The sequence below is a fragment of the Aplidium turbinatum genome, chromosome 1 (genome assembly GCF_918807975.1).
Source record: "Aplidium turbinatum chromosome 1, kaAplTurb1.1, whole genome shotgun sequence".
NCBI lineage: Eukaryota > Metazoa > Chordata > Ascidiacea > Aplousobranchia > Polyclinidae > Aplidium > Aplidium turbinatum.
The window spans coordinates 34,469,571-34,491,796 of record NC_137472.1 but is presented as its reverse complement, the minus strand read 5'-3'; the positions used below and the strand labels follow the sequence as shown (position 1 = coordinate 34,491,796).

General features: G+C 38.2%; 1 protein-coding gene and 1 pseudogene across 4 annotated transcripts; both read left to right on the top strand.

The window, feature by feature from the left end:
• Positions 1-15,175, top strand: LOC145777289 (uncharacterized protein C22orf15-like). 4 transcript variants are annotated; one of them, XM_082588642.1, is made up of 5 exons: positions 6-305; positions 1,584-1,658; positions 6,075-6,161; positions 8,254-8,376; positions 14,835-15,175. In XM_082588642.1, the coding sequence occupies exons 2-5, from the start codon at positions 1,619-1,621 to the stop codon at positions 15,059-15,061; spliced, it is 477 nt and encodes a 158-aa protein (XP_082444768.1). In that variant the 5' UTR covers positions 6-305; positions 1,584-1,618; the 3' UTR covers positions 15,062-15,175. The 4 variants fall into 4 exon arrangements, with proteins under 4 accessions (XP_082444783.1, XP_082444768.1, XP_082444790.1 ...); XM_082588650.1 differs by lacking the exon at positions 6-305 and adding an exon at positions 326-504; XM_082588657.1 differs by lacking the exon at positions 6,075-6,161 and having other exon boundaries at positions 1-305.
• A 2,552-nt stretch (positions 15,176-17,727) lies between these two features.
• On the top strand, positions 17,728-20,310 carry LOC145765164 (uncharacterized; annotated as a pseudogene).
• The last annotated feature ends 1,916 nt before the right edge of the window (positions 20,311-22,226 follow it).

The window sequence follows — 22,226 nt, the reverse complement described above, 5'->3', positions numbered from 1 at the left end:
AAGAGAAAGCTCAATTTTTGCAGACACTTGCTTCAGGTATAACTTGTTAATTGGAGGGAGGTAGGCTATAAGAAAAAAAATCATAATCTAATCTAGACACTGCATATATGTAAAAGATCACATAAGATAAAGTACCGGTACATTGATTTTAGGATGAAGGGTTTATTCGGATTATTTGTGACGTAATACAAGAAGGAATCCTACGTTTTCTTGATCTCAAATTAAAAAATGAACAGAAGCTATCAAAAAGCACATTACTGTTGTTGAGCCTAATAATCTGTGTTTGATTTTAACTGGGGATAAAAGTAAGTTTTTTAAAGTTAATTGATCTTTTGAAAAAAGTTGAAATGCAGTTAATTACGTAACAAATATAAACACTAATACAATAGTTACTGTATCTCTCAAAAGCTTCATTTTGTTTCGCCCTTACTGTAATCTTAAACAAGATTGTTGTTCAAATGCAATCTATTTGAAGATCTGCGGATCTCAACAACAGTGAAACAGGTTGGAGCTTAATAGCTGTAGTCTACTGTCTTGGTAGCGTATCATTCGCCCTGCTTGATATCTTTGCTCGGCATTGAGCACTTTTTTGTAGTGCTGCTTTTGATTACATTTATGTTTTAGTCAACGTAGAGCCATAAGTTACAATAAATAACATGATTCGTTCTTCTGGAACAAACTAAGCTGAAATATCAAAAGATCTAAAAGGTGATAATCCGCTTTTATTTCAATGTTTCGTCAATCATTGTTGTGCAAATGCCAGCATTTGATGAATGCAAAATAGCGGTTCCAGTTTCGCCAAGCAGACATGACTATCTTCTTGATTGTTTTTTTTAACTAAATGCCTTGTGAACAACCTCATTCAACTTTTATTATAATAAATGTTGTTGTTAATTGCCGTGTTGTTGAATATTATTAACACTGGCCTACCTACAACCAAAAAGAGTGTTCAGTGACAAATAAAAGAGCGAATTATTGCAAAACAAATATACCGTAGTTAGCATGAAAATTTCCAAAAAGCTTTAACAGTCCGTTTCACTCTTGGTGTGCTCTTGAAATTGTTTTATCAAGCATAGCAAAATTTCTATTTGAAAAAAATAAAAATGTTTGACATACAGTAGATTTTATTGGAATTAAAATCTTCTGAAAAATCCTACCAAGTTCGTAACAGACTCTTGTAGTTTTTTAGGGATTGGGTTGGTTGGTTTCGAAACTTTATCCTCGGACTGACAAAGCTTTTTATAAGTTATTCCTGGTAGTTTCGCATTCTTGTAGAGGCTTTTGAAGCTGTGCCGAGAGGACGAAACTGAGCTGAAGGGCGGAACTAATTACCGTATTTGCTTCAACATTAAAGAAAGCCTATTTTATGTTTTTTTCATGGAGTTTTTTTCATAGACCAATGACTAAAATTTCATTAGCAAGAAAATGAATTGGGCTACCGTCTTGGAGTAGTATTGCTTTAAGCTAAGCGGAAATCATAAAGCAACAAATATCTGAGTAGGTTACCTTCCATTGAAGTCGTTTTTTAACCTGTTTTTAACATTACTTTGAGATTATGGTGCTACAAAAAGAATATTGTGCAGTTACAGACAAAATCACAAGAGCAGCGAAAATTGCAATGCATTCCAACCAACTTTTCATAGTTATCAAATACGGAGGTAAATTACATTTTTTCTTTGCTTTTTTACATATTCTCTATGTTATTTGTAGCCTATACAAATCAAAAGAGTATCGATAGATTGAAGCAACAGGAGTAAACTTGGATGAATGTACCCAATGACCATGATTTGATTTCCCACTTAAGGCCAAGTATAGGCAGGAAAAACTTTTTTGCATATAACTTTAAAATTCACCCAAGATGGAAAAATGAAACCGTTTTATTTTATCACAAAAAAGCTTCAGGCTTAGCATGTAATGGGGTCTGCAAGCCATCATAACCATCACTATTGTTTACAGACTGTTAAATCAAAACGATTATTTTGTTACAATTGTACTCGTCGTCGTCGTCGTCGTCGTCGTCTGAGCTTCTGGGGCCGAGGGTCTATCCTTTTACCACCCCAGATTCACGATGTTCCCGGACTACACTGGAAGGCTGCTAGAGAGCAGCCAGTCTTTAGTTTCATCATCCATGACACGCAGACCTTCCACTCCGTTAGGTGGCTTGAAGATGGTACAGTCATTGATGATGTGGTCTGCGGTCTGTTCCTCGGCACCACATTCACAGGAGGAGGAAGAAGCCATTCCCCATTGGTGCATGGTTGAGCGGAAAAGCCCGACGCCTGTACGGAGACGGTTGAGGCGCACCCATGCCTGTCTCTGTAGTGTCAGGCCGATGGGGCGTGTGTCGGCGTCGGGGATGAATGAATGGAGTCTGGTGGTGCTTGACCTCCATTCAGAATTCCATTTATGGTCCGCCCAGGTAGCCGCAGAGATGTCTTGTTCATCAGCTTCGTTGATCAGAAGCCGAGCGGCTGGCACGAATGGGTGTCTTGATTTCAGTCGGCGGGGGTGCCCGTTTGGGAAGGCAGAGATCTTGTGGTGGAGAAGATGATTAGGCTCCAGTGCCCGTCGACCGAGGGACAGAGTGGCTTCTTCGCGACGAAGCTCAGCAGGTTGGATGCCAGCGAGAATGGGGAGATTGTCCAATGGTGTGGGACGCAGGCATCCGGTCACTGTGCGCAGGGCACTGTTTATGGCAGTGTCGATGTTGTGGCAGTGAGCACTGCGGCACCAGACAGGTGCGCAGTACTCTGCTGAAGAGTAGACAAGGGCTAAGGCTGCTATTCGCAAAGTGTCAGCCCTCGCCCCCCAGCTAGAGCCTGCCAGGCGCTTCAGTAATGCAGCGCGGGATGTCAGTTTCTTGCGCAGTGACACCAAATGGTGGCGGTATGTGAGCGATCTGTCTAGTGTCACCCCAAGATACCTTGGCTCGGGGCAGAAGGACAGAGGTTTTCCGTTGTTGTGGACATGTAGCTCACGATCAGCTTCCCGATTGTGTAGGTGGAAAGCTGCCGCCACAGTTTTGGTTTTGCTGAGTTTCAGTCGCCAGTTCTGGAGATAAGCTGAGATGGTTTGCATGTCCTGGCTCAAGGTGTCTTCTAGATTTTCCCACGACTTTGTGGAGTGGAGAATTGCCAGGTCGTCCGCCTAAGCGTATTTTGCGGAGACCGTGGTTGGCAGGTCGTGGGTGTAGATGTTGAAAGTTGTACTGAAAACATACCATAGATAGATAGATAGTCATAGCCGTACGAGACCAAACCATTTTGGGGGGGCAAAACGTAAATTTGCCCAAATTTGCACGCTTTTATAGAAATTGCCCAAATGTAATGTATGCGGTGCATGATAACAGTAAAAAACTAACATAACAAGATCCCCAGCAGTGGCGTAGCCAGGAACTGTGAAATGGGGGAGAGTTTTTTGACGCTTATGGCGACACCCAGCGGTGGGAGGTCAGGGTGGCCTCCCCAGAAAATTTTGAAAACTTACTTTGAATTTGGCGCATTCTGAGAGTATTTTCAACAAAAATGTGGGTATGAATATTCCTGTAAAATGGTGCTGTCCGGTGGCATAGCAAAAGAATAAGATCATGTTTTCCTCGGCATTTTTCGGAAATAAAGCTACAAGTCTCTATGTTTTCTTGTTGCTAATTCCTAGCTGAGATATTTGAATGTTTGGTAATGGCAAAACTCGCTCTTTTCATGTTTTATTTAAAATTAGGCAAACTTTGTTTTAGAGGCATAGACTGAAAGCATCATTCTCAATTTCGTGACTTCACACGTGTGCCAAAGGGGGGGTTGCAACCCCCAAAAGCACCCCTTTGGCTACGCCACTGATCACCAGGTAGCTAGAATTTCTTACCAAGTAATCAAGATAGAACAAATGAATTTATCTTTGAAGATACCTTGCTTGTGCATTGCGATGCTTCTGCACTTTGGCATGGTATAGGTAGGTAGGTAGGAGTAACACATATTGTTTTACACACCACAAATAAAAAACAACCCCACTTAAATATTCAGTTGTGATGTCATAAAAGACTCAGAAAAATAAACATTGCAGGAAACCGGCTCTGGGTGACCATGCAGATTTAGAAAAAGTACATAACAATAGAGAAATTATAATTAAATGTAATAAAACACAGACATACTACTTCTGTTCAAATAAACTTTGTTCAATCAAATAAAGTAGTTTTGATGATACAAATTTTAGTGCAAAAAATAAAAAGGTCTGGCAGCACTACTTCTAAAAATATAGTTAGGCTAGGTAATTTGATGACAAAAATAACTAATATATTCTAAGTTTGCATACAGATAGACGGTGACATAGGATTCAAAGAACCCAATTAGCCTAACAGTTTGTATTTACATTGATTCAATGTCTGAATATTGAATAATGTTCAATCGTCGGATTTGCAGAAGGCGTCGTTTTATTTTCAAAAAATCGCCGAATAGGGAACTCGCCGAAAAAGGCTTTCGCCAAATAGTAGCAGAACCTTTTATAAAAGTAACCAAACAAAGCTAAGCAACACCTTAACATTACTTTTAACAGGTATAACATTTTTTGTTAAATGTTGTGGTGTTGCTTAGCTATGTCTGTTTATGGTTGAAAAAGTACTGTAACCTCTCCACCCGAATTGTTTTATAAAAGTACCGGTATTCACCAGATTTATATAAATTCATATTTTGTAGTTGCCCAAATCGAGGTGATGCATTTATGGACATCATGAAAAAAATTAAAGACTTTGTAAATTTTGATGCCGAGGCAACTGCATCATGCCAATTTGGGCAGTTTTATAAATAGACTATGATCAGATAATTTCATATTTTTTGTTGCCCAAATCTAAACGATACAGTTGTGTAAATGGGAAAAATTAATGAATTTGTTCATTTTGGGGAAACTGCCTCACGCTAATTTGGGCAGTTGCATAAACAGACTAGCCTAATCAGTTTCATCAGATAATTTCATGTTTTCAGCAGCCCAAATCAACACGATGCATTTGTGAAAATTAATAAAATTAGCTACGGTATATAGCTAATTTTGTGTTTTGATTTGGGCAGTTTTACAAAAGTATTAGAGACATATTTTGGTGGCTGCCCAAATTGGCATGATGCAGTTGGTTAAATACATTTCGTACTACAGTTTGATCACCATGCAATACAATACATCAATACGGGTGTGCCAAATGAAAACTTTGCGGCACATTTCTTGTGCAAATAAGAGGCTGTATTTAGTTTGATAGGTAAAAGATATTAATTTATAGTTTTTCTTAATTCATGCAATTTTGTCGCTTTTCATATAGCAATTTTTGCCCTAATAATTGCAAGATTTTGCCCGAATTCGCGACGTTTTGAAACAACAGGGGGGGCGGCTGCCCCCCCCTGCCCCCCTGGCTCGTACGGCTATGTAGATAGTTGTTTATTGGCCGCTGCGAAAAAAAGATGTACAATAAATCAAACACAATGTACAGTAAAACTGTTGAAAAGATTACAGTAAAAAAAAAAAAAAAAAAAACGAATAAAAATGATGATAGCATCACAGCAGCGGGAGGCTGCGAAGTGACCGTTCAAGGTCTTCAAGTCAAGCAGCCACCCTTAACTCATCAATGATAATTATAATTGAATAATTGAGACAAAGAAATAATAATACATAAATAACGGTGAAGCTGTCCAAGATGATAAGAAATTAAAAAAACAAAAACAAAACAGTTTAGGTAGGCCAACCTTCCCTATATTACAATTGCAAGTCTGATTAGTAAGTTAATTTAGCATTTGCCTAATATGAGTCAATAATTTTCTTTTTGTACATTCTTTTAAAAGTTGTGAAGAAGGATTTGCGAATTTCAACTGATATATTATTCCAAATTTTTGCACCAGAGTATTTAATAGAGCGTTGTAATTTAGTGGTTGTGTATCGAAAATAATAATAATCTAGGTTGGTGGAGTTCCGAGTAGTAAAGTTGTGAATTTCGTAGCATTTTTTAACGTAGTTTTGAAGCCTACATCCGAATAAGAAGCCATAGCCTACATCAGAATAAAAAAATCTAAGCTTATTTTTCTCAAATCTGCGTTGTTTTTCAGAGAACAAAACAGAATTATTCAACCCGCATTGTAAATGTTTGATTCTTCTTCAATGCCTGAAACGGAAAATCGACTGCCACGACGATGGCAAGTAGATAATGTAGCATGTCGCTCTCCTGAAAGTCAAATTAGTTTCCTTCACATTGTTACTACATTGTGTTTATAGCATTTATTCCGCAAGACAAAAGGGTTGTTTATTAATTGAATATGAGAATTTTTGTTATCAGGTTGAGAAAGCTTTTTCCAAATTTCTGAAAGTTTTATATAACTTAACCAAGTCTACTTTCAGTGTAATTTAGACCATTTTTTTGTATTCACCAAAGATTGCGTCGGTGCATGTTTTAGCCAGGGCATTTAAAATTGCACCGAAGGTAGACTATATGTGACATCGTTTGTAATCGTACGGTACCGTAGTAAAAAAATCTATTTATGCACCAACCTATGTTATTAAAAATGGGAAGAAAAATTAAGATTTAATTGTGACCAAAATTAGTTATACGGCAAGCTACTGTAAAAGCAGATACATAGTTTAAAAATATAACTCATGTAGATCATTGTTTCAGTAGCTTCATCATTAACTACTAGGCCTACACGAAGAACTATTTGCTTTACTAGAAAAAACAAGATTTTTATTTTTTTTACGTTTTCTGTGTTCTAAATTATCCCTATTCCCTGGTCTAAATTACACTCAAGATTGTGTAAGCTAATTTGGACTACTTTTTTAATTTTTGTTTTGTTTTTATTTCATTTGTTTTTGATAATCTTGGTAGCCTATACGACACTTGGTAAATATACCATAGAGCGTAAAAAAAATAAAATTGTCGTTAATTTGCAGAGATACCATATCGTAGTGTGTCAAAATTACGCTACACGATTTTCCCACAATATTGTGGATCACCAACTTCATACAGGCAGCTGTTAAATTCAACTACTTTAATTAGTTTTTCACATTACGGCTACCGGCATAGTAGCCTACGTTATATAGATCTATATCAGTGGTTCTCAACCTTTTTTCTTTTGTGGCCCATTTTTCTCTGCATAAAAATTCTATGGCCCATTAAGTTTTATGTAAGCAAAAACTACAAAATGGGTTTATAAACAAAAAGCAGCAGAACATATTTCAATTTACTCAACCGACCAATAGTGAGATGCTTGCTCCTGAACATTATTAACCAATATATCAATTTTTGGAAGGGTTGAAGATAGCGCACAACGCATACTACCTTCCACTTCAAGTTGGAATGTTGCTGGAATCCCCCTGTTGAATCTAAGCGCTGACGCTTCACACTATCTTTTCGTCTGCACACTTTATCAAATATCGAACTTAAAGCCTCAAGTATTGTCAATTCCTCCCCAAAATAATCCACAAAAAAAATGCTGCACGTACTAAAAAGTGGATCTGCCAACATTCAACTAAGCTACCGCTTTTAAAGAGGGCTTAATGGTAACCACAAACTAGTCTATTACATCAAAAAGTGTTGTAAAAACTAAGTTAATGTAAAACTTTGTGTTGCAATAAAAAAATGATGATTGCCACTTTATAGTTGAAAACAGCAGCATCATTCATTATTACTAAACAAACACACAAGTGTAAAATTAATTATAGCCTACATACTGTCAAAAATGAAACATAATGTTTCAATAAATCTTTCAGTTTTTTAAATAAGTCTGTGGCCCACCTCAAAATGCATATAGCCTATGGCCCACCAGTGAGCCATGGCCCACTGGTTGAGAACCGCTGATCTATATTCAGCAATAGACGATTTAAAATTGGTAGAAGCGTTCTCTTTGCCAGGTATCCAAAAATACATGTTTTGATCAACGCCTACCCAACGCCTACCCTTATGTATTCTTGTGCAGAGTGGCCTGGTGGCCTACAACTTGGACAAAAAAAAAACTCGATAAACTGGCCTTAATATACTGTAGGCCTAAACGCTATGTCCGTCGGAATCATTCAGATATTTATTTTCGCCAATGTTTAAGCTCCTGTGACATTAATAAAGTGCTGGACTACAAACAACACAAATTTTTATTAACTGACAATCTGACATATAGGTGTCCGAATTTCTGACAAATACTGCCCGAAGTCTTTTAGGATTGTCTGGCAACTCTGGTTTTTAACACTGTTCTTTAGCAATTTTTTTTGTTACCAGCTGATGATCGATATCAACTTTTACAGTGAGAATTGACCTCATTGATGAAAATGGTCTTTTAGCAAATATTTCGGAAAAAGAACATCAAGGTGAATACGCTAGCCAATACGTAGAAGGAAGACGGACATATATTCTAATAAAAATTACAAGTGAGTTCTATGAGCCTGTTGCAGAAGTGCACAGGATCCCGACAGGATCTTACTATAGGCTATTTTTAACGAATCCGGATCAGATTTGGATCTTTTTTTTATAGAATTCGGATCGAATCCAGATCATTTGCATGACTCATGATCAAGCTTCGCTGGTTCAGTTCTCAAGGTGTGCGCTTCAACAACGCGTTTCGGGACTGCTCTCCATTCAGCGACACGTAGTGAATGAAATAATTCCTCTGCAACAACACTTCAACAACTATCGGAAACACTACTCTGTCAATCTCGTTGACTGAACCTACGTGAGTGGTTCAAAGCCTCTACAAGAAGGCCTATGAGAAACTGTCAGGAATAAGCTATCAATGAATGCTTTCCCAGTCCGAGGATCAGTGGCGTAGCCAAGGGGGGGTTTTGGGGGTTACAACCCCCCATTTGGCACGCGTGTGACGTCACGATATAGATAATGATGCTTTCAGTCTAAAAAAAATTGCCTAATTTTAAACAATATTGTATTAAAAGAGCGAGTTTTACCAATACCAAACATTCAAACATCTCAGCCAGGAATTAGCAACAAGAAAAGACAGAGACTTAGCTTTATTTCCGAAAAATGCCGAAGAAAATGTGATCTTATCCTTTTTCTATGCTACCGGACCGCACCATTTTACAGGAATATTCGTACCTACATTTTTGTTGAAAATGCTCTCAGAATGCACCAAATTAATTTTCTGGGGGAGGCCCCCCAGACCCCCCGCCGCTGAGTGGTCAACCCCCCCCCCCCCTTTCAAAATTCCTGGCTACGCTACTGCCGAAGATAAAGATCAAAATAATAATCAATCATTTCTGTTTTAAAATTCTAAACAGAATTATTGAAATTTCAAAAAATCTTCTGACAACATGTTCAAATCGTGAAACTAGAAACGACCATGGAATTAAACCCTGCTGAATTTGACGGCAGATACCGAATTTGGATAGCTATTTAGGCGTTAGGACTTGGATTTTACGTTTTGACTGCTGCTCATTTGGATATTACTATTAGAAAACAATCGATAAACTCGTTGTATTTTTAGACCTAATAACTCCCAACCATAGTAGCCTAATTATTCTACTTTGACAATAATTGCCATTGTGCTTGTTTGATTATAACAGTTCGTTTCTTTCCAGTAGCCTACTACCAGGGCCTACGAGAGGGGGGTACGGGGGGTACGGCGTACCCTTGAGGGCCCAGGCCTATGGTTCTTGGGGGCCCGAAATTGTGATTTTATAGTTTGCACAAAAAAATGTTTGGTTAAAACCATCCTAAACGACTAAATTCAAGCATAAATGTTGTTATTCGTTAGTCGATCCTTGGGGGGCCCGTAATGTAGCAAAAGGGCCCAGAAATAAATTAAGTGTCTAAAGTGATGACTTAATGCCTTACGTGCAAACATGTTCTGTTAAAAGCACCCTAAATTAAATCACAAAAGTTGGTTATTCTTCTGTCCTGGGGGGGGAGGGGCATAGTGTAGCAAAAGCAGAGTTGAAAAAACCCGGAATTTTTTTATAAATCCCAAACCGCTAGTTTTTTTTAATGCCCGAGTGTTTTTGGGCTTTTTTGTGTTTTTTAAAAACTATTTGAAAAAGGGGGCAAATTTGGTTTTGACTCTTTATCGTTGGACTGACAAAGCCTTGATAGGTGTCACAATCAATGTGCAAGGCCTCGCGTCGGGCTGCTTTGCGTCTTGACAGAATGTGCTGTTTTCATTATGGAATTCTGGTGCGGTGTGTTATTATCGGTTATGACCTGAAGTAACCTTTGTATGAGAAATCTGTATTATGTAACGTATTTCTAGAATCGTCTGTAAGCATGCAATTCTGGAATCTTCTGTTGTTTTTCGTAATTTCTGAGCGTCGTTTGTCATGACGTCATAAGGTTGTTTATCAGTAAATGTCCGATTGCGAAATATTTATTATGTAAGAGTCCTCTACTCCTACGTGACATTCTTTAGACTTCTTTAAGCTTTTGCTTGTTGACATTTATTGCAACTTGACAGAACAATGTGACATTACGTAACCTTCTCGATGTTACTAGACCGAAACAACTTTCTATAAATAGTGGTGTAGTTTGCGTAATGTATTATTATTGAGTTGATTATGTGATTATGGGAGTTGTATTATGACGAGTTGATTATGAGAGTTGTGTTATGAGTTGTGGATTGGTAGTTGTTGCAGAAATTATTGTTGATTGAGAGTTGAAGAAATCGAATACAAGTAGATGAGAATTGGTGCTGATATAAATTGTGTTTGAAATTAGAGTTATTGAGAAGCCATTCGTTGGAGTCCTTCAAGCGTTTTTATATATCATCTCACCAGTAGAACTATCCGTGAATTTAACTGACTGCTTTTCGGTTATAACCCATTAAACTACGTCATTGAACCTTTCCAAGTCTTTTTCCTGGTAAGAGATAGAAAGAAATCGTGACAGTGACGTGAAATAGAACAAAAGACGTGAAATAGAACTATTTGAAAAAGGGGGCAAACTTGGTTTTGACTCTTTATCGTCGGACTGACAAAGCCTTGATAGGACATTCCTGGTTGTTTCGCATACTTGTATCACTGAATACTTGAATCATTGACGTAGGCCCGGTCACCGAGATTGACAGAGTGAAACTTCCGATTGTTGAAGTCTTGTTACCTGGGAATTATTACATCCATTCGGTGCCACTGAATGGAGAGCAGTCCTTAGAATGCGTTGCTCAAGCGCACACCCCGAAAGTCAAACCAACACCGCTTGATCTTGAAGCTTCTTCGTTCACGAAGTCACGCGCTAACCAACCGAGCTATTGGGGCGACTTAAACCTTCCATAATGTCATTATTCAGATGCATGGCATAGAATTTAATCTAGGGTAGGCCAATGCCATTCTCTGTTGTTACAAACTTGTATTTTATGATGCTCAGTCTTATCTTATCTGGCAGCAGTGCAGGGTAGGCCGGTACCCAGTCATTTGGTCGACAGACATTTGGTCGACAAGACATTTGGTCGACAGGACGTTAGGTCGACAGAACGATTCATTTTAGGGTTAGTTAACTAACCTTAACCCTAACCTAGCCCTAACTCTAATCTAATACTAACCTAACCCAAATGTCCTGTCGACCAAATGTCTGTCGACCAAACGACCGGCTACAGGGTAGGCCTATATCATATGAGGGAAATGACATATTTATCCTCTTTCATATTCAGTATTATTGTGCATAGCCTATTAAAATTAAAGAATAGTTTTATTGCAGCTTGATAGGCTGCTATTATTGCGCACAAAATGTCCAATTCTGCAGTAAAATGTTGTATGGTGTGCAATACGCCTAAGCAAACATCACACGTTTTGCCCAAGAGAAAGGGGGCCCGGAGAGAGACGGGGGCCCGAAATGACTCTTCGTACCCCTAGTGAAAATTTCTCTCAGAGGCCCTGCCTACTACACAGCATTGTTTGGTTTAATTTAACACAAAGGTCGTTTTCAAACGAGCTTCTGTCTACTAGGTACCGCATCATAAGTTTTTTTTCTGTCAAACTTATAGCCTACCGGTAATGTTAGTTTAGGCCAGGGGTCACCAACCTTTTTTGCATGCGGGCCACTTTGGCACTAATGAATTTTTAGGTAGGTTGACTCTTATGCTATTGAAAAGAACGCATTTTGTGACCAGTATCCAGCGTTACATGTTGTTCATATTTATGTTAGAATACCGCAGCAACAAAATTAGTCGAACAACACTACTGCCAGGCCAAGCTTCTTTAACAACACTTTTGACTTTTTTAACAATGCCTAATAAATGAGGCCACTTGTTTTGCGCACTTACAGCGAGGCGAGCGGTTTTATCAGAATATTAATCGCCCATCAAGAGTGGTGTTCTCACTTCGCTTCACAAAAAATTTCTTGCAATTAACAGTTTCAGTTAACAAGTAGGCCTAGGCTAAATGTTTGACACTTCGCAATACAGGCAACAATAATGACCTGCAAACATATCAGCGAAAAATAGGCTCCGATAACAGGGAGAAAGAAACCAGGCAATATGAAATATGCCCTTGTGGAAATCACCGAAAAAAACATTTCTATCGTCACTCATCAACAGTGTTCCCTTTGAAAAAGCAATGAGTTGGTTTTTCATCCTTTTTGTGAGAGTCCATAAAACCGTTTTTCTTGATTATTAGACAACTGTCACTTGCTGTGCTTATTAGCATGGTCAATTGGTCAGAATTGTTGATTAACAACATTTTCCAGTGCTTAGCTAAATGTTTTCATAATACAACCAGAAAAAGTCTTTAAATTTATATATAATATTTTGCCAATTTAGCTATTATATAAATTGAGTTGGCACACCGACCTATTTTGCCAACAAAAACTTGCATAAAAGGAACATTGCTCGTGAAACACAATAACGGTGAAACGCACACTATATTATAGTGTCTACAATCTACATGACATTTTCAACATGAGCAACCCTATGCCCACAGACAATTTCGAAATTCGAATACAGACCTTTTAATCAACCACTGGGACAGTGTGGCTGGACATCGCATTGGAATAACTTTAAGCGACCCCCACCTAGAACTACAATCTGATTGGTCGGTCGGTGGAACCGTATGCAAAGCAAAAATATGCTTCTCGAAAAGTAGTTTTTGCCTTCGTGCTCTTTAACTTCTAAATGAAGTAGTTTGGGTTATCCTTGTACGCTGATACCTTCCGCGGGCCACACATAACAGCGTGGCGGGCCACATGCGGCCGGCGGGCCCCCAGTCGGTGACCCCTGGTTTAGGCTATTGTCGGATTTATTAATCGGATTTAGATTTTACGATGCTTAGCCTATAATTTGGATTAGGACTTAAACTGTAAGTTGAAATCTGGAAGTGGATTTTAAATTCCGAAATCTGTAAGTAGCCTATATGGGAACGTTCAAATATTACGTAACGCCTTTGAGGGGGAGGGGGGTTTATGCAAAGCGTTACGTTAGCGTCACATCGGGGGGAGGGGGTTCAAGCAAAACGTTACGTAACGCTTTCGAGTACGGAATGGTAGTTTTTTGTGCTGAATTCGTAGTGAAAAAGCGTTACATGGGAGAGGGGGGGATTGAAAAAAGCGTTACGTTGGCGTTACATGGGGGAGGGGGGGGGTCAAAAGTTCGGAAAAAAAAGCGTTACGTAATATTTGAACGTTCCCTATCCAAGCCTATTGAGAGGGTAATTTGGGCCCGGTAGCAGTGATATCTTCCGATGTGATATTGGTCTAATAACGGTAGAACCTGCAGTTTACTAAAAACCATTTTTCCACCAATGAACAATGGTTCAGTCAATCGAGCAGGTGACCGCCTAATTCAATATAAATTTAGTTTTAGGCAGTGATGTACGCGCATACAAAAAATATTGACGCCGTCAGCGTAAACGCAAACGTTCGAAAAATCATACGCCGTATGCGTCAACGTAACTTGTACAAAAGTTGGCGGCATCAGCGTCAGCGGATACACTAGCGTAAACTCATTTAGTTTGCAAGGTGCCAAACATTCACACAGTATAAACCACTCGAAACAAACAAGTTTTGTTTTGAATTTCCACGAAGCAACACAAGCATCTGAAAGTGTTCATCTGACATTTTGCTGTGTTTTGGTTCCAATATGTCTTTGCCCATTGAAAACATTCTTTCAACTGCAGCACTGGAAGGTAATTGGCGTGTTGTAGCGAAAAAAAATACATTAAAAAGTATGCGTTGACGCTATGCGCTAAAAAACCGCGAAAACTTTACGGCGTAGCCTCAAGCACAAACTATCCAAAAAAATGTAGGCGTAAGCGTTAGCGCAAACAAAAAGTCTACGCCGCAAGTATGCGGCGTAGAACTTGCGGCGTATACGTACATCTCTGGTTTTAGGCTACTTCAAACAGCTCAACTACATTGCTGAGCTTGTTAAAATTTGATACAATCACTGTTTCAAATGGAAGGCCACATATGCCTAGTTGCCTACTGTAGCCTATGTTGAACCATAGGATAATTGCAGACTGTTTAATTAGTACGCCTACACTACAGCCGTATTTCTATATCATAGGCTATTAATATCTAGGCCCGTTAATATCTAGCCCAGTGTTTTTCAACCTTTTTTGGCCCAACGCCCCCTTTATAAATTGTTGAAATTTTACCGCCCCCCAACAAAAACGATGAATTCTGAAAAGCTAATATATATTTGCGAGCATGAAGTTTATGTGACAAATCTGACCGTATCTTTAGGCAGTCATGCCCCTATTAATTAAAACGCTTTCCTTAAGCCAAGATAATCATACCACCCTCCTGCAAAATTAAAACGCCCCCCGGGGGGCGGTACTGCCCCCGTTGAGAACCACTGATCTAGCCTATAACTAGGCCCGTAATCATAGGCTATAGCCGTAGCCTTTGATTACAGTATTTCGATGCAATTTGAAAATATTTTTGTAAATTTTCTTAGAGCCAGGACACCCCGATACCGAACCGAACAAATATGAAGCCTTACTTGACAACATCGAGACACTTTACCCTGAAATAGCAGAACGACTGCAGAGGCTCTCTAACCGCCGAAATTCACTAGTTTCTCCAAAAGCTGTTAGAAGTTGGCATATTGCAAAAAAACGTGTTGCCAGTACTATAACACCAAAACACAAGACCTCCAAGAGATTTATGGTGCCACAGTCTTGAAACAAGCAGATGCAATTTTATGATGTAGGCTACTAGCTATAAGTTAATCCTTACCACTTTATTGAATTTACGCTTTTATGAGCTTGTAAGTGTCCCAAAATAAAATTGACTGGCACAAAAACATGACAAGGACTTACCTTCTGACGCGTAGACTATTATCAGTTTGCTTGAGGTAACTTTTAGAGCTATGTTAATAGTTTCTACAGCTCCCTATAAAGAAAACTTAAAATAAGTTAGAAATTCTTTTTTTGCCCATATCTAGATAGGGCAGTTACAGTAGGCTAATTGGCTACGTCCTTAGTGGGAATCTTTATCCAGGAACTGAGATCTTGTTTGAAAGCTTTGCCCGTCGTTTCATCCACTAGGAGCCGCTACGGTAAGAAATTTTTTTCGAATTGCGTAAACCCAGATGCCCTATCCTTTCAAGTTAACGGCCTTTTGTGCCAAAACAGGGTAGCCTACGTAGGTCTAATATTGCGAATGGGGCTCACGTGCTTGAGTAGCCTGTCTGCGATTCTACGCCATGACGTTGCTGTTATTTTAAAGAATCGAAAACGTTTTCGAAGTAAACCAGAACAATTTAAAAACTCAGTCCACCTTTTATTTGTCAAACTTGACCAAACGAGCTAGTAGGCTACTTTTAGGCAACCGTTCTAGTGGCAAAAATGTAGCCTATAGTCGTAGGCTACTGGTACTTTTTACCTGGCTGGTGAACAACATTGTAAAAGCCTACAAGTACAAGGTTATACAAGAACTATCACAGCAATGATCAATTTATTGGCGTTTGTACGCATGAGCAAATTAGCGTTCGTAGGCTATTCAGAACTGGTAGGGTAGGCCTAGATTTTAATCGAACAGTTTGTAGTTTGACATAAAAGAACAATCTTGGAATTTAAAAGATTGCTGTACGAACCTCAAGTTTCTGTGAAACCAATTTGTAAACAGCTGACTTGCAAGGTCTTAAGAATGGTATACTTAAAATTGAATGAGGCTGTTCACCAGGCATTTAATTTAATAATATGAGGTGTTCTACTGGTGCAAATTAATTAAGCTGAATTATCACCAGATGTATAGCCTACAGTTACAATCTGCTTTTATTCCGACGTTTCGTCAATCAGACATTACTGAATTCTTCAGGGGGCTAGACCAGGTAGTGACTACCAATTTTTGCGTCCGGGAGGAATTTTAAAAAATGCTCAAATTCCGGAATTTTATGATGGGCGTTTTGGGGGAATTAAAATTGCGGGAATAATCCTGTAAATTAGGGGTGTCCTAGAAAATTCGCTCAGCCAGCTCATTTTACTGCATCTGCAATCGCACTGTGCAGTGTGCACACTGCCAACCCAGAACATTGTTATTTCGTACCATGTGCATTTTTTTTACTACGAGGTTGTACGGAATTATGATGTAACAGAGCGTTTTCCTTATCAATGATGTTTACCACTTAGAAGTCAGTGTTACCATTTTAGTCTTTTTAAAACCAAAAACCGTTTGGTTTATTTGTTTTATTATTTTTTTATTGGTTTATAATTTGTTTTTTTAACATACTTTACGTCAGGTATTCGGTTCGTTGCAGTGATTATTTCACTCAAACAAATTTTTTAGTTTATTTCTGCTTCAATTTGGCTTATTCTGGTCTTTTTTGTTTAGCTTCATGTGTCGTAATGCGATTCATCAGTCTTGTATGTTGATTTATTTTTTAGTGTATTTCTGCTTCAACTTGGTTTATTCTGGTCTTTTTTTTTAGCTTCATCTAGTTTATTTTTATAAAACCTTGATGGCAACACTGCTTAGAACTTTCTGGAGCTTTGGAACTTTCTTGAACTTATTGACCGTTGTGCTGAATCAGAATTGGTTAGATATAGATCACATGCTGCGAAAATTACTAGAACATTCCAACAGTCTATCAAAGCAGGCGATTTCGCACATATAATCAGAGATTTACGTAAAGGAGTACTAAAGGAAAAACCTAACTTGGCGATTTTCCACGTTCTTTGTGTTTAACATGCTACCATAAAACGATTTTCAATAAAATTTTGCCCCATTGCGGTCTGACCACCATAGTGGGCGTGCTTTTGTCAGAGCTTTCAAAATGAGATTGAGCCTGAGCAACGAAGCGTGCGACTGTGCAGTCTACGTCATAAAGGCTAGCAATCAACCGATCACGCAATAATTGTTACTGCGGGCGATTTGACTGTAGGCTACGTATGTATTTACATCAAAACAGCACATTTTAACATCAAAACAGCAGACAGTTTGCTCAAAACATCAGATGTGGTAACGTGGCTTTTGTTATTGCTGGCCTTTATGACGTATTCTCGAGCAGTGTTTGCACGTTTTGGTCATTTTGAAAAAAATGAAAATAAATGAAACTCTGGACTTTGGGCCTTGCCAGCGCCATTGAAAACAAATTTTTTTCGGTAATTGTTTTTGAAATGTATTCTTGAATGTTCAGTTTACTCATTTTAATGCTTAATTCCGGTTTGAAATTTTCCTTTAGTATGCCTTTAAAATGTCATAGAGGAGGAAACCTAGTGATTTACTTAAAATGTCAGGAACCATTTGGTTCAGTTATTCTGGTGGTTAATTACTTTGTCTTTTAGATTATGCATTTTTAGTTGAGTTGTATTTATTGTTCATAAAAAAAGATATTATTTCAAATAGCTAATTCTAAACGAAAGTGCACATTCACTAACAAGATGCAAAAAAAACATCCATGTTTTAGAAAAGGCAGGAATGATTATGATGCAGAATGCTTGGTTTGCACATCAGGAACATAAAGTAGAACTCGGTTAATCCGGATCTTCGTCTAATCCGGATGAAATTGGAAGTACAAATGATTTGTAATCTTTTTCTTAAGAAACAGCTCCGGATTATCCGGATTATTTAATCCGGATCTTCGCCTATTCCGGACAAAAGTTGCGCTTTCTTTATCGCTTTATCCGGATTTTCCAGACAGTTTTGCCATTTTATGCTAAAACGTAACGTGGCTTATTGCGAGAAACTTGTTATCTATTGTTCCGTTAATGTGACGCAATAAATTATTGCGGATTTCTCCTTTTCATGAACAGTAATCCCTCCTAACGCAAAATTCGTGCGCTAATGCCCAAACTCGTACTGTAACTTGAAAAGATGTCGGTGGAATTTTCGGCGGTATGTCGGTGATGTTTTTCCAATAGAAGACTTTGTTTGATTTTTTGTAAGTTTTCCAAAGAAACTCGTCTTCCGTAACTGTTTTCAAAAGTTTTGAGTGACTACAGATTATTCCGACACGCATGTCTGAAGATATAACTTTTACCAGTGTGTTCTTGCGTTAGACGCAGAGTCTACAAATACAATCGTTTTACATGCATAGGCTACTGCATTTCAGAAGAATTCTATCGCTGATATGGTGATCGCGCGTCTCGGAATTGACAGATGACCACACTAATGCGTTCAATTTCGGTGATTTTTACCGATACCCTTCTATCTAGGTAACGTCAGGCTTGATAAAAACCGTCATCGGTTAATCCGGATCTTCGCCTAATCCAGATGGAATCGCCGGTCAAATCGAATCCGGATTAACCGAGTTTGTTTGTTTGTTTTATCATCTTTATCCTGCATTGCGGGAAAGCGGACTTGAGCGCTATGCATCGGTGTACGCCTTCCGACGTACACCTGACCCACGCTGCAGCCGACTGCAATGTCTGTTTCCGGTTGTCTACTCTATTTATGACTTAAATTTGGTACTACCCATTACTCGAAATCGATCACTGGGTAGAGGCAATTATCGTAAAGTTTCTTGCCCAGAGAAACAACAGCAAGTGCGGGTGGCTGGAGTCGAACATGCAGGCTCTCGACTGCGAGCCCAACGCGCTAACCACTCGGCCAATGCTACTGTAGTAACTTATATCTGGCGTGCACAAAGGTAATGGTGATTTAAACACACATCTGCAATCGGAAAAACATCGCAGAGCAGTAAGAGGGGCTGTTGCATCAACGAAAATGACAAATTATTTTGTTACAGCAGGAAGCAAATGCGAAGATGAAATCACTGCCGCAGAAGGCACTCTTGCATTTCATGCTGTTAAGTATCATCCTTGCTTTTTGTCCATGGACTGTACATCTGCTTTACTTAAAAAGATTTTCCCTGATTCTAATGTAGCGAAGAAGTTTAGTAGCCTAGTGGCCGCACAAAGACAGAAAAAGTTGTTACTAGCGTACTTGCGCAATATTCTATTGGTGCTGTTCTGAAAAGTTTTGAAGAAAACGATATCGCGTATTTTGGCGTTGCAACAGATGGCAGCAATCACAATGAACTGAAAGTATTTCCTATAGTTATTCAATATTTTGACTGGAGAAAAGGTGGTTTGCAATCAAAATTGATTGAGTTTACAAACAAGGCAAACGAGACTGCCGACACAATAGCCACTTATGTAAAAGACACCTTAGAAAAAAGGATGCTTTTGAAAAAATGTGTGGCATTTACAGGAGACAACTGCAATACTATGTTTGGAGGACTTCGGCGTAATGAGCAAGGAAACAATGTGTTTGCAAAGTTGAAGAAAATGTTAAACCCATCATTGATTGAGGTTGGCTGTTCAGCACACGTTTTGAACAATTGTATCCATCATGGGGCTGAAAGAATAAACATCGATATTAAAAATAATATCAATAAGATATATCAATATTTTTCTATTTACACAATTAGAACTGAACAACTGAAAGAATACTGTGAATTTGCAAATTGTGAATACAAGAGACTTCTCTCTAATAACAAGACTCGCTGGCTCTCCTTGTTTCCTGGAATTTCAAGATTGTTAGAAATGTTTTCACCCCTGAAGTCCTACTTTTTGTCACAAGAACATCCACCAATAGTTATTAAACGGTTCTTTGAGAATGAAATGAGCGAGTTATACCTTTGGCATATGCACTCACTAATGTCCGTGTTTCATGGACGTATTCAAGTAGTTGAGAGAGAAAACAATTCCGTTGCAGAAGTGCTAGAAAATTTGGAGCTGGTTCATAAGGTGCTTGTGGAAAGGAAGAATGAAAACTTTATGTCCTTGAAAGTTAAAAGGCTTTTAGTTGAAAAAAGAGAAGAGGGATATGAAGATGAATGTAACAATTTTCTTTCCGAAGTTGCAAACCTCTATGAGGGATGCTTGGAGTACCTGTGCAAATGGATGAAACCAATGGAAGAGTTTGCTTGTTTCAATTGGATGACCTTGAACGAGATACCAAGTTGGAAGGTTGCCTGGAATATCTGATTGGTAAAGGGGTTGATGTGGACGATGCAAAGTGCTTTGACCAAATCTGTAACTTGAAGCAGTTTGTGGAAAGTTACCCACAGGACGAAGAATTTATTAAATTGCCAACGCATAAGAAATGGTGCAAATATTTCGATCAGGCTACGAACATCACATGCCACTCAGAAATGTTAAGAATTGTACAGTTTTGCTTTGCTGTTACATCCCACAATGCCAATGTAGAGAGACTCTTTTCACTGATGCAGTCAGTGGACTAAAGAAAGAAACAAGTTGAGCGTTGCACCTATGAAAGGCATAGCCTATTGACTCTTCAATATAATTTCAAAAATATATATATTTTAAAAAATATATTTTAAAAATATTAATTTCAAAAATATGTGCTGTAGTGAATTTTTCTCATTTTTGAAATCACACAAGGCCCTATTGAAGAGAATTAGATCTTCAGAAAAATATGCATGGTCAGAAGAAAAAAATTGTAGTGACTTGACTTACAAGCGTGTCTTTAATTTGTTTTAAGCATGTAATTGCTGTTCTTCCTTTTTCAGCACAACCTAATTCTCATTATTATTTTTCACTCTGAAGTTGAGATTTTTTTCAGTGACGGTCCGTAGCTATATTTAGAGAGTGCTTACCCTGCCTGGTGTGAGGTTCTGCTCGTGACAGAAGACAATACTTTTCATTTCGGTAGCTGGCGCTTTAGCATGAGTATCGTATAACGTTTGCAGCTTTAGCATTTCGGTAGCGCATATATACTGTATGGTCTCATGAAAATAGTCATGCACTTTCCGGAATTTTGCTTTTTCTAATATGGTAACCCTAGACTACCTGTCTAGCTTGGCAAAACACAGGACCATCAGGGGCGCCGGAACGATTTATGACCGGGGGGGCAGGATTATAAAAAAAGGGCACTTTTGTTGCTGAAAGGCTAATTTTTTTAATAGTTTTAAGATAAGATATAGCGATAATGCTCCTCTATCAGCTCACTATCCAGTAATGATACAAGTGTTCGGTATACAAAGAAAAGCATCACGCTATGTTATAATGATGCAACCTACTGTGTTGCAGAATTTTGTGCCGTGAATATTATTTTAAGGCAAAAATGAAAAATTATAATTAGGCTAAAAGCGATTAGCAGAAATTATTATATTGAAAAATGTGCAGTAGCTTACATAACCTTAAAAGGGCACCATTGCCCCTCCATTAACTAGGGGTAGGCAGTACAGGGTGGATTTTAGGCAATAACTTTGGATTTTGCATAGGGCTCTTTTTTAGACAATAATATGATATGACAATGCTGAATCAGCAAAAAAAATTGAACTTTAGGCGTTTTTGGCGGTTAGCACCACAAAAACCTGAAAAATGCTTTTTTCAGATTTTAAATTTAACAAAAATCACAATTTTCTGAAATGAATGGTTTTCAGATGTAAAACACTGCATGAACTTGTCGTTTTTTTATGCAAATCAGCTCTGTGAAAATAGAACAATAACTCAAGACTAATTTGGAATAATATTAGTCTAAGAAAAGTCCAAAAAATGGTAAAAAAAGCATAGATATTGAGGCAAAAACACCTAAAATTGAGTTTAATTTCCAAAATATGAAGTAATGATATTTGATAGGGGAAGGGAAGGTAATTTGATACACTTTTAACATTTTTGCCTGTTAACTGAAAATTATCTGACACAAACTATTGATTTTAAGCTGAAATGAAAGTCTGATCCCTTACACACTTTTTAAAAACATTTTCACTTTTTTATTTTTGTTACTTTTTTTTAATTAAAATTTTAAAAACGTCACTCAAATGTATCAATTTACCTTCCACGGAAGGTAAATTGATACACCCGAAAGGTAATTTGATACAGTAAAACTAATACAGAAATCCCCTTTGACAGCAAAGCAATAAATGAAAATTTAATAT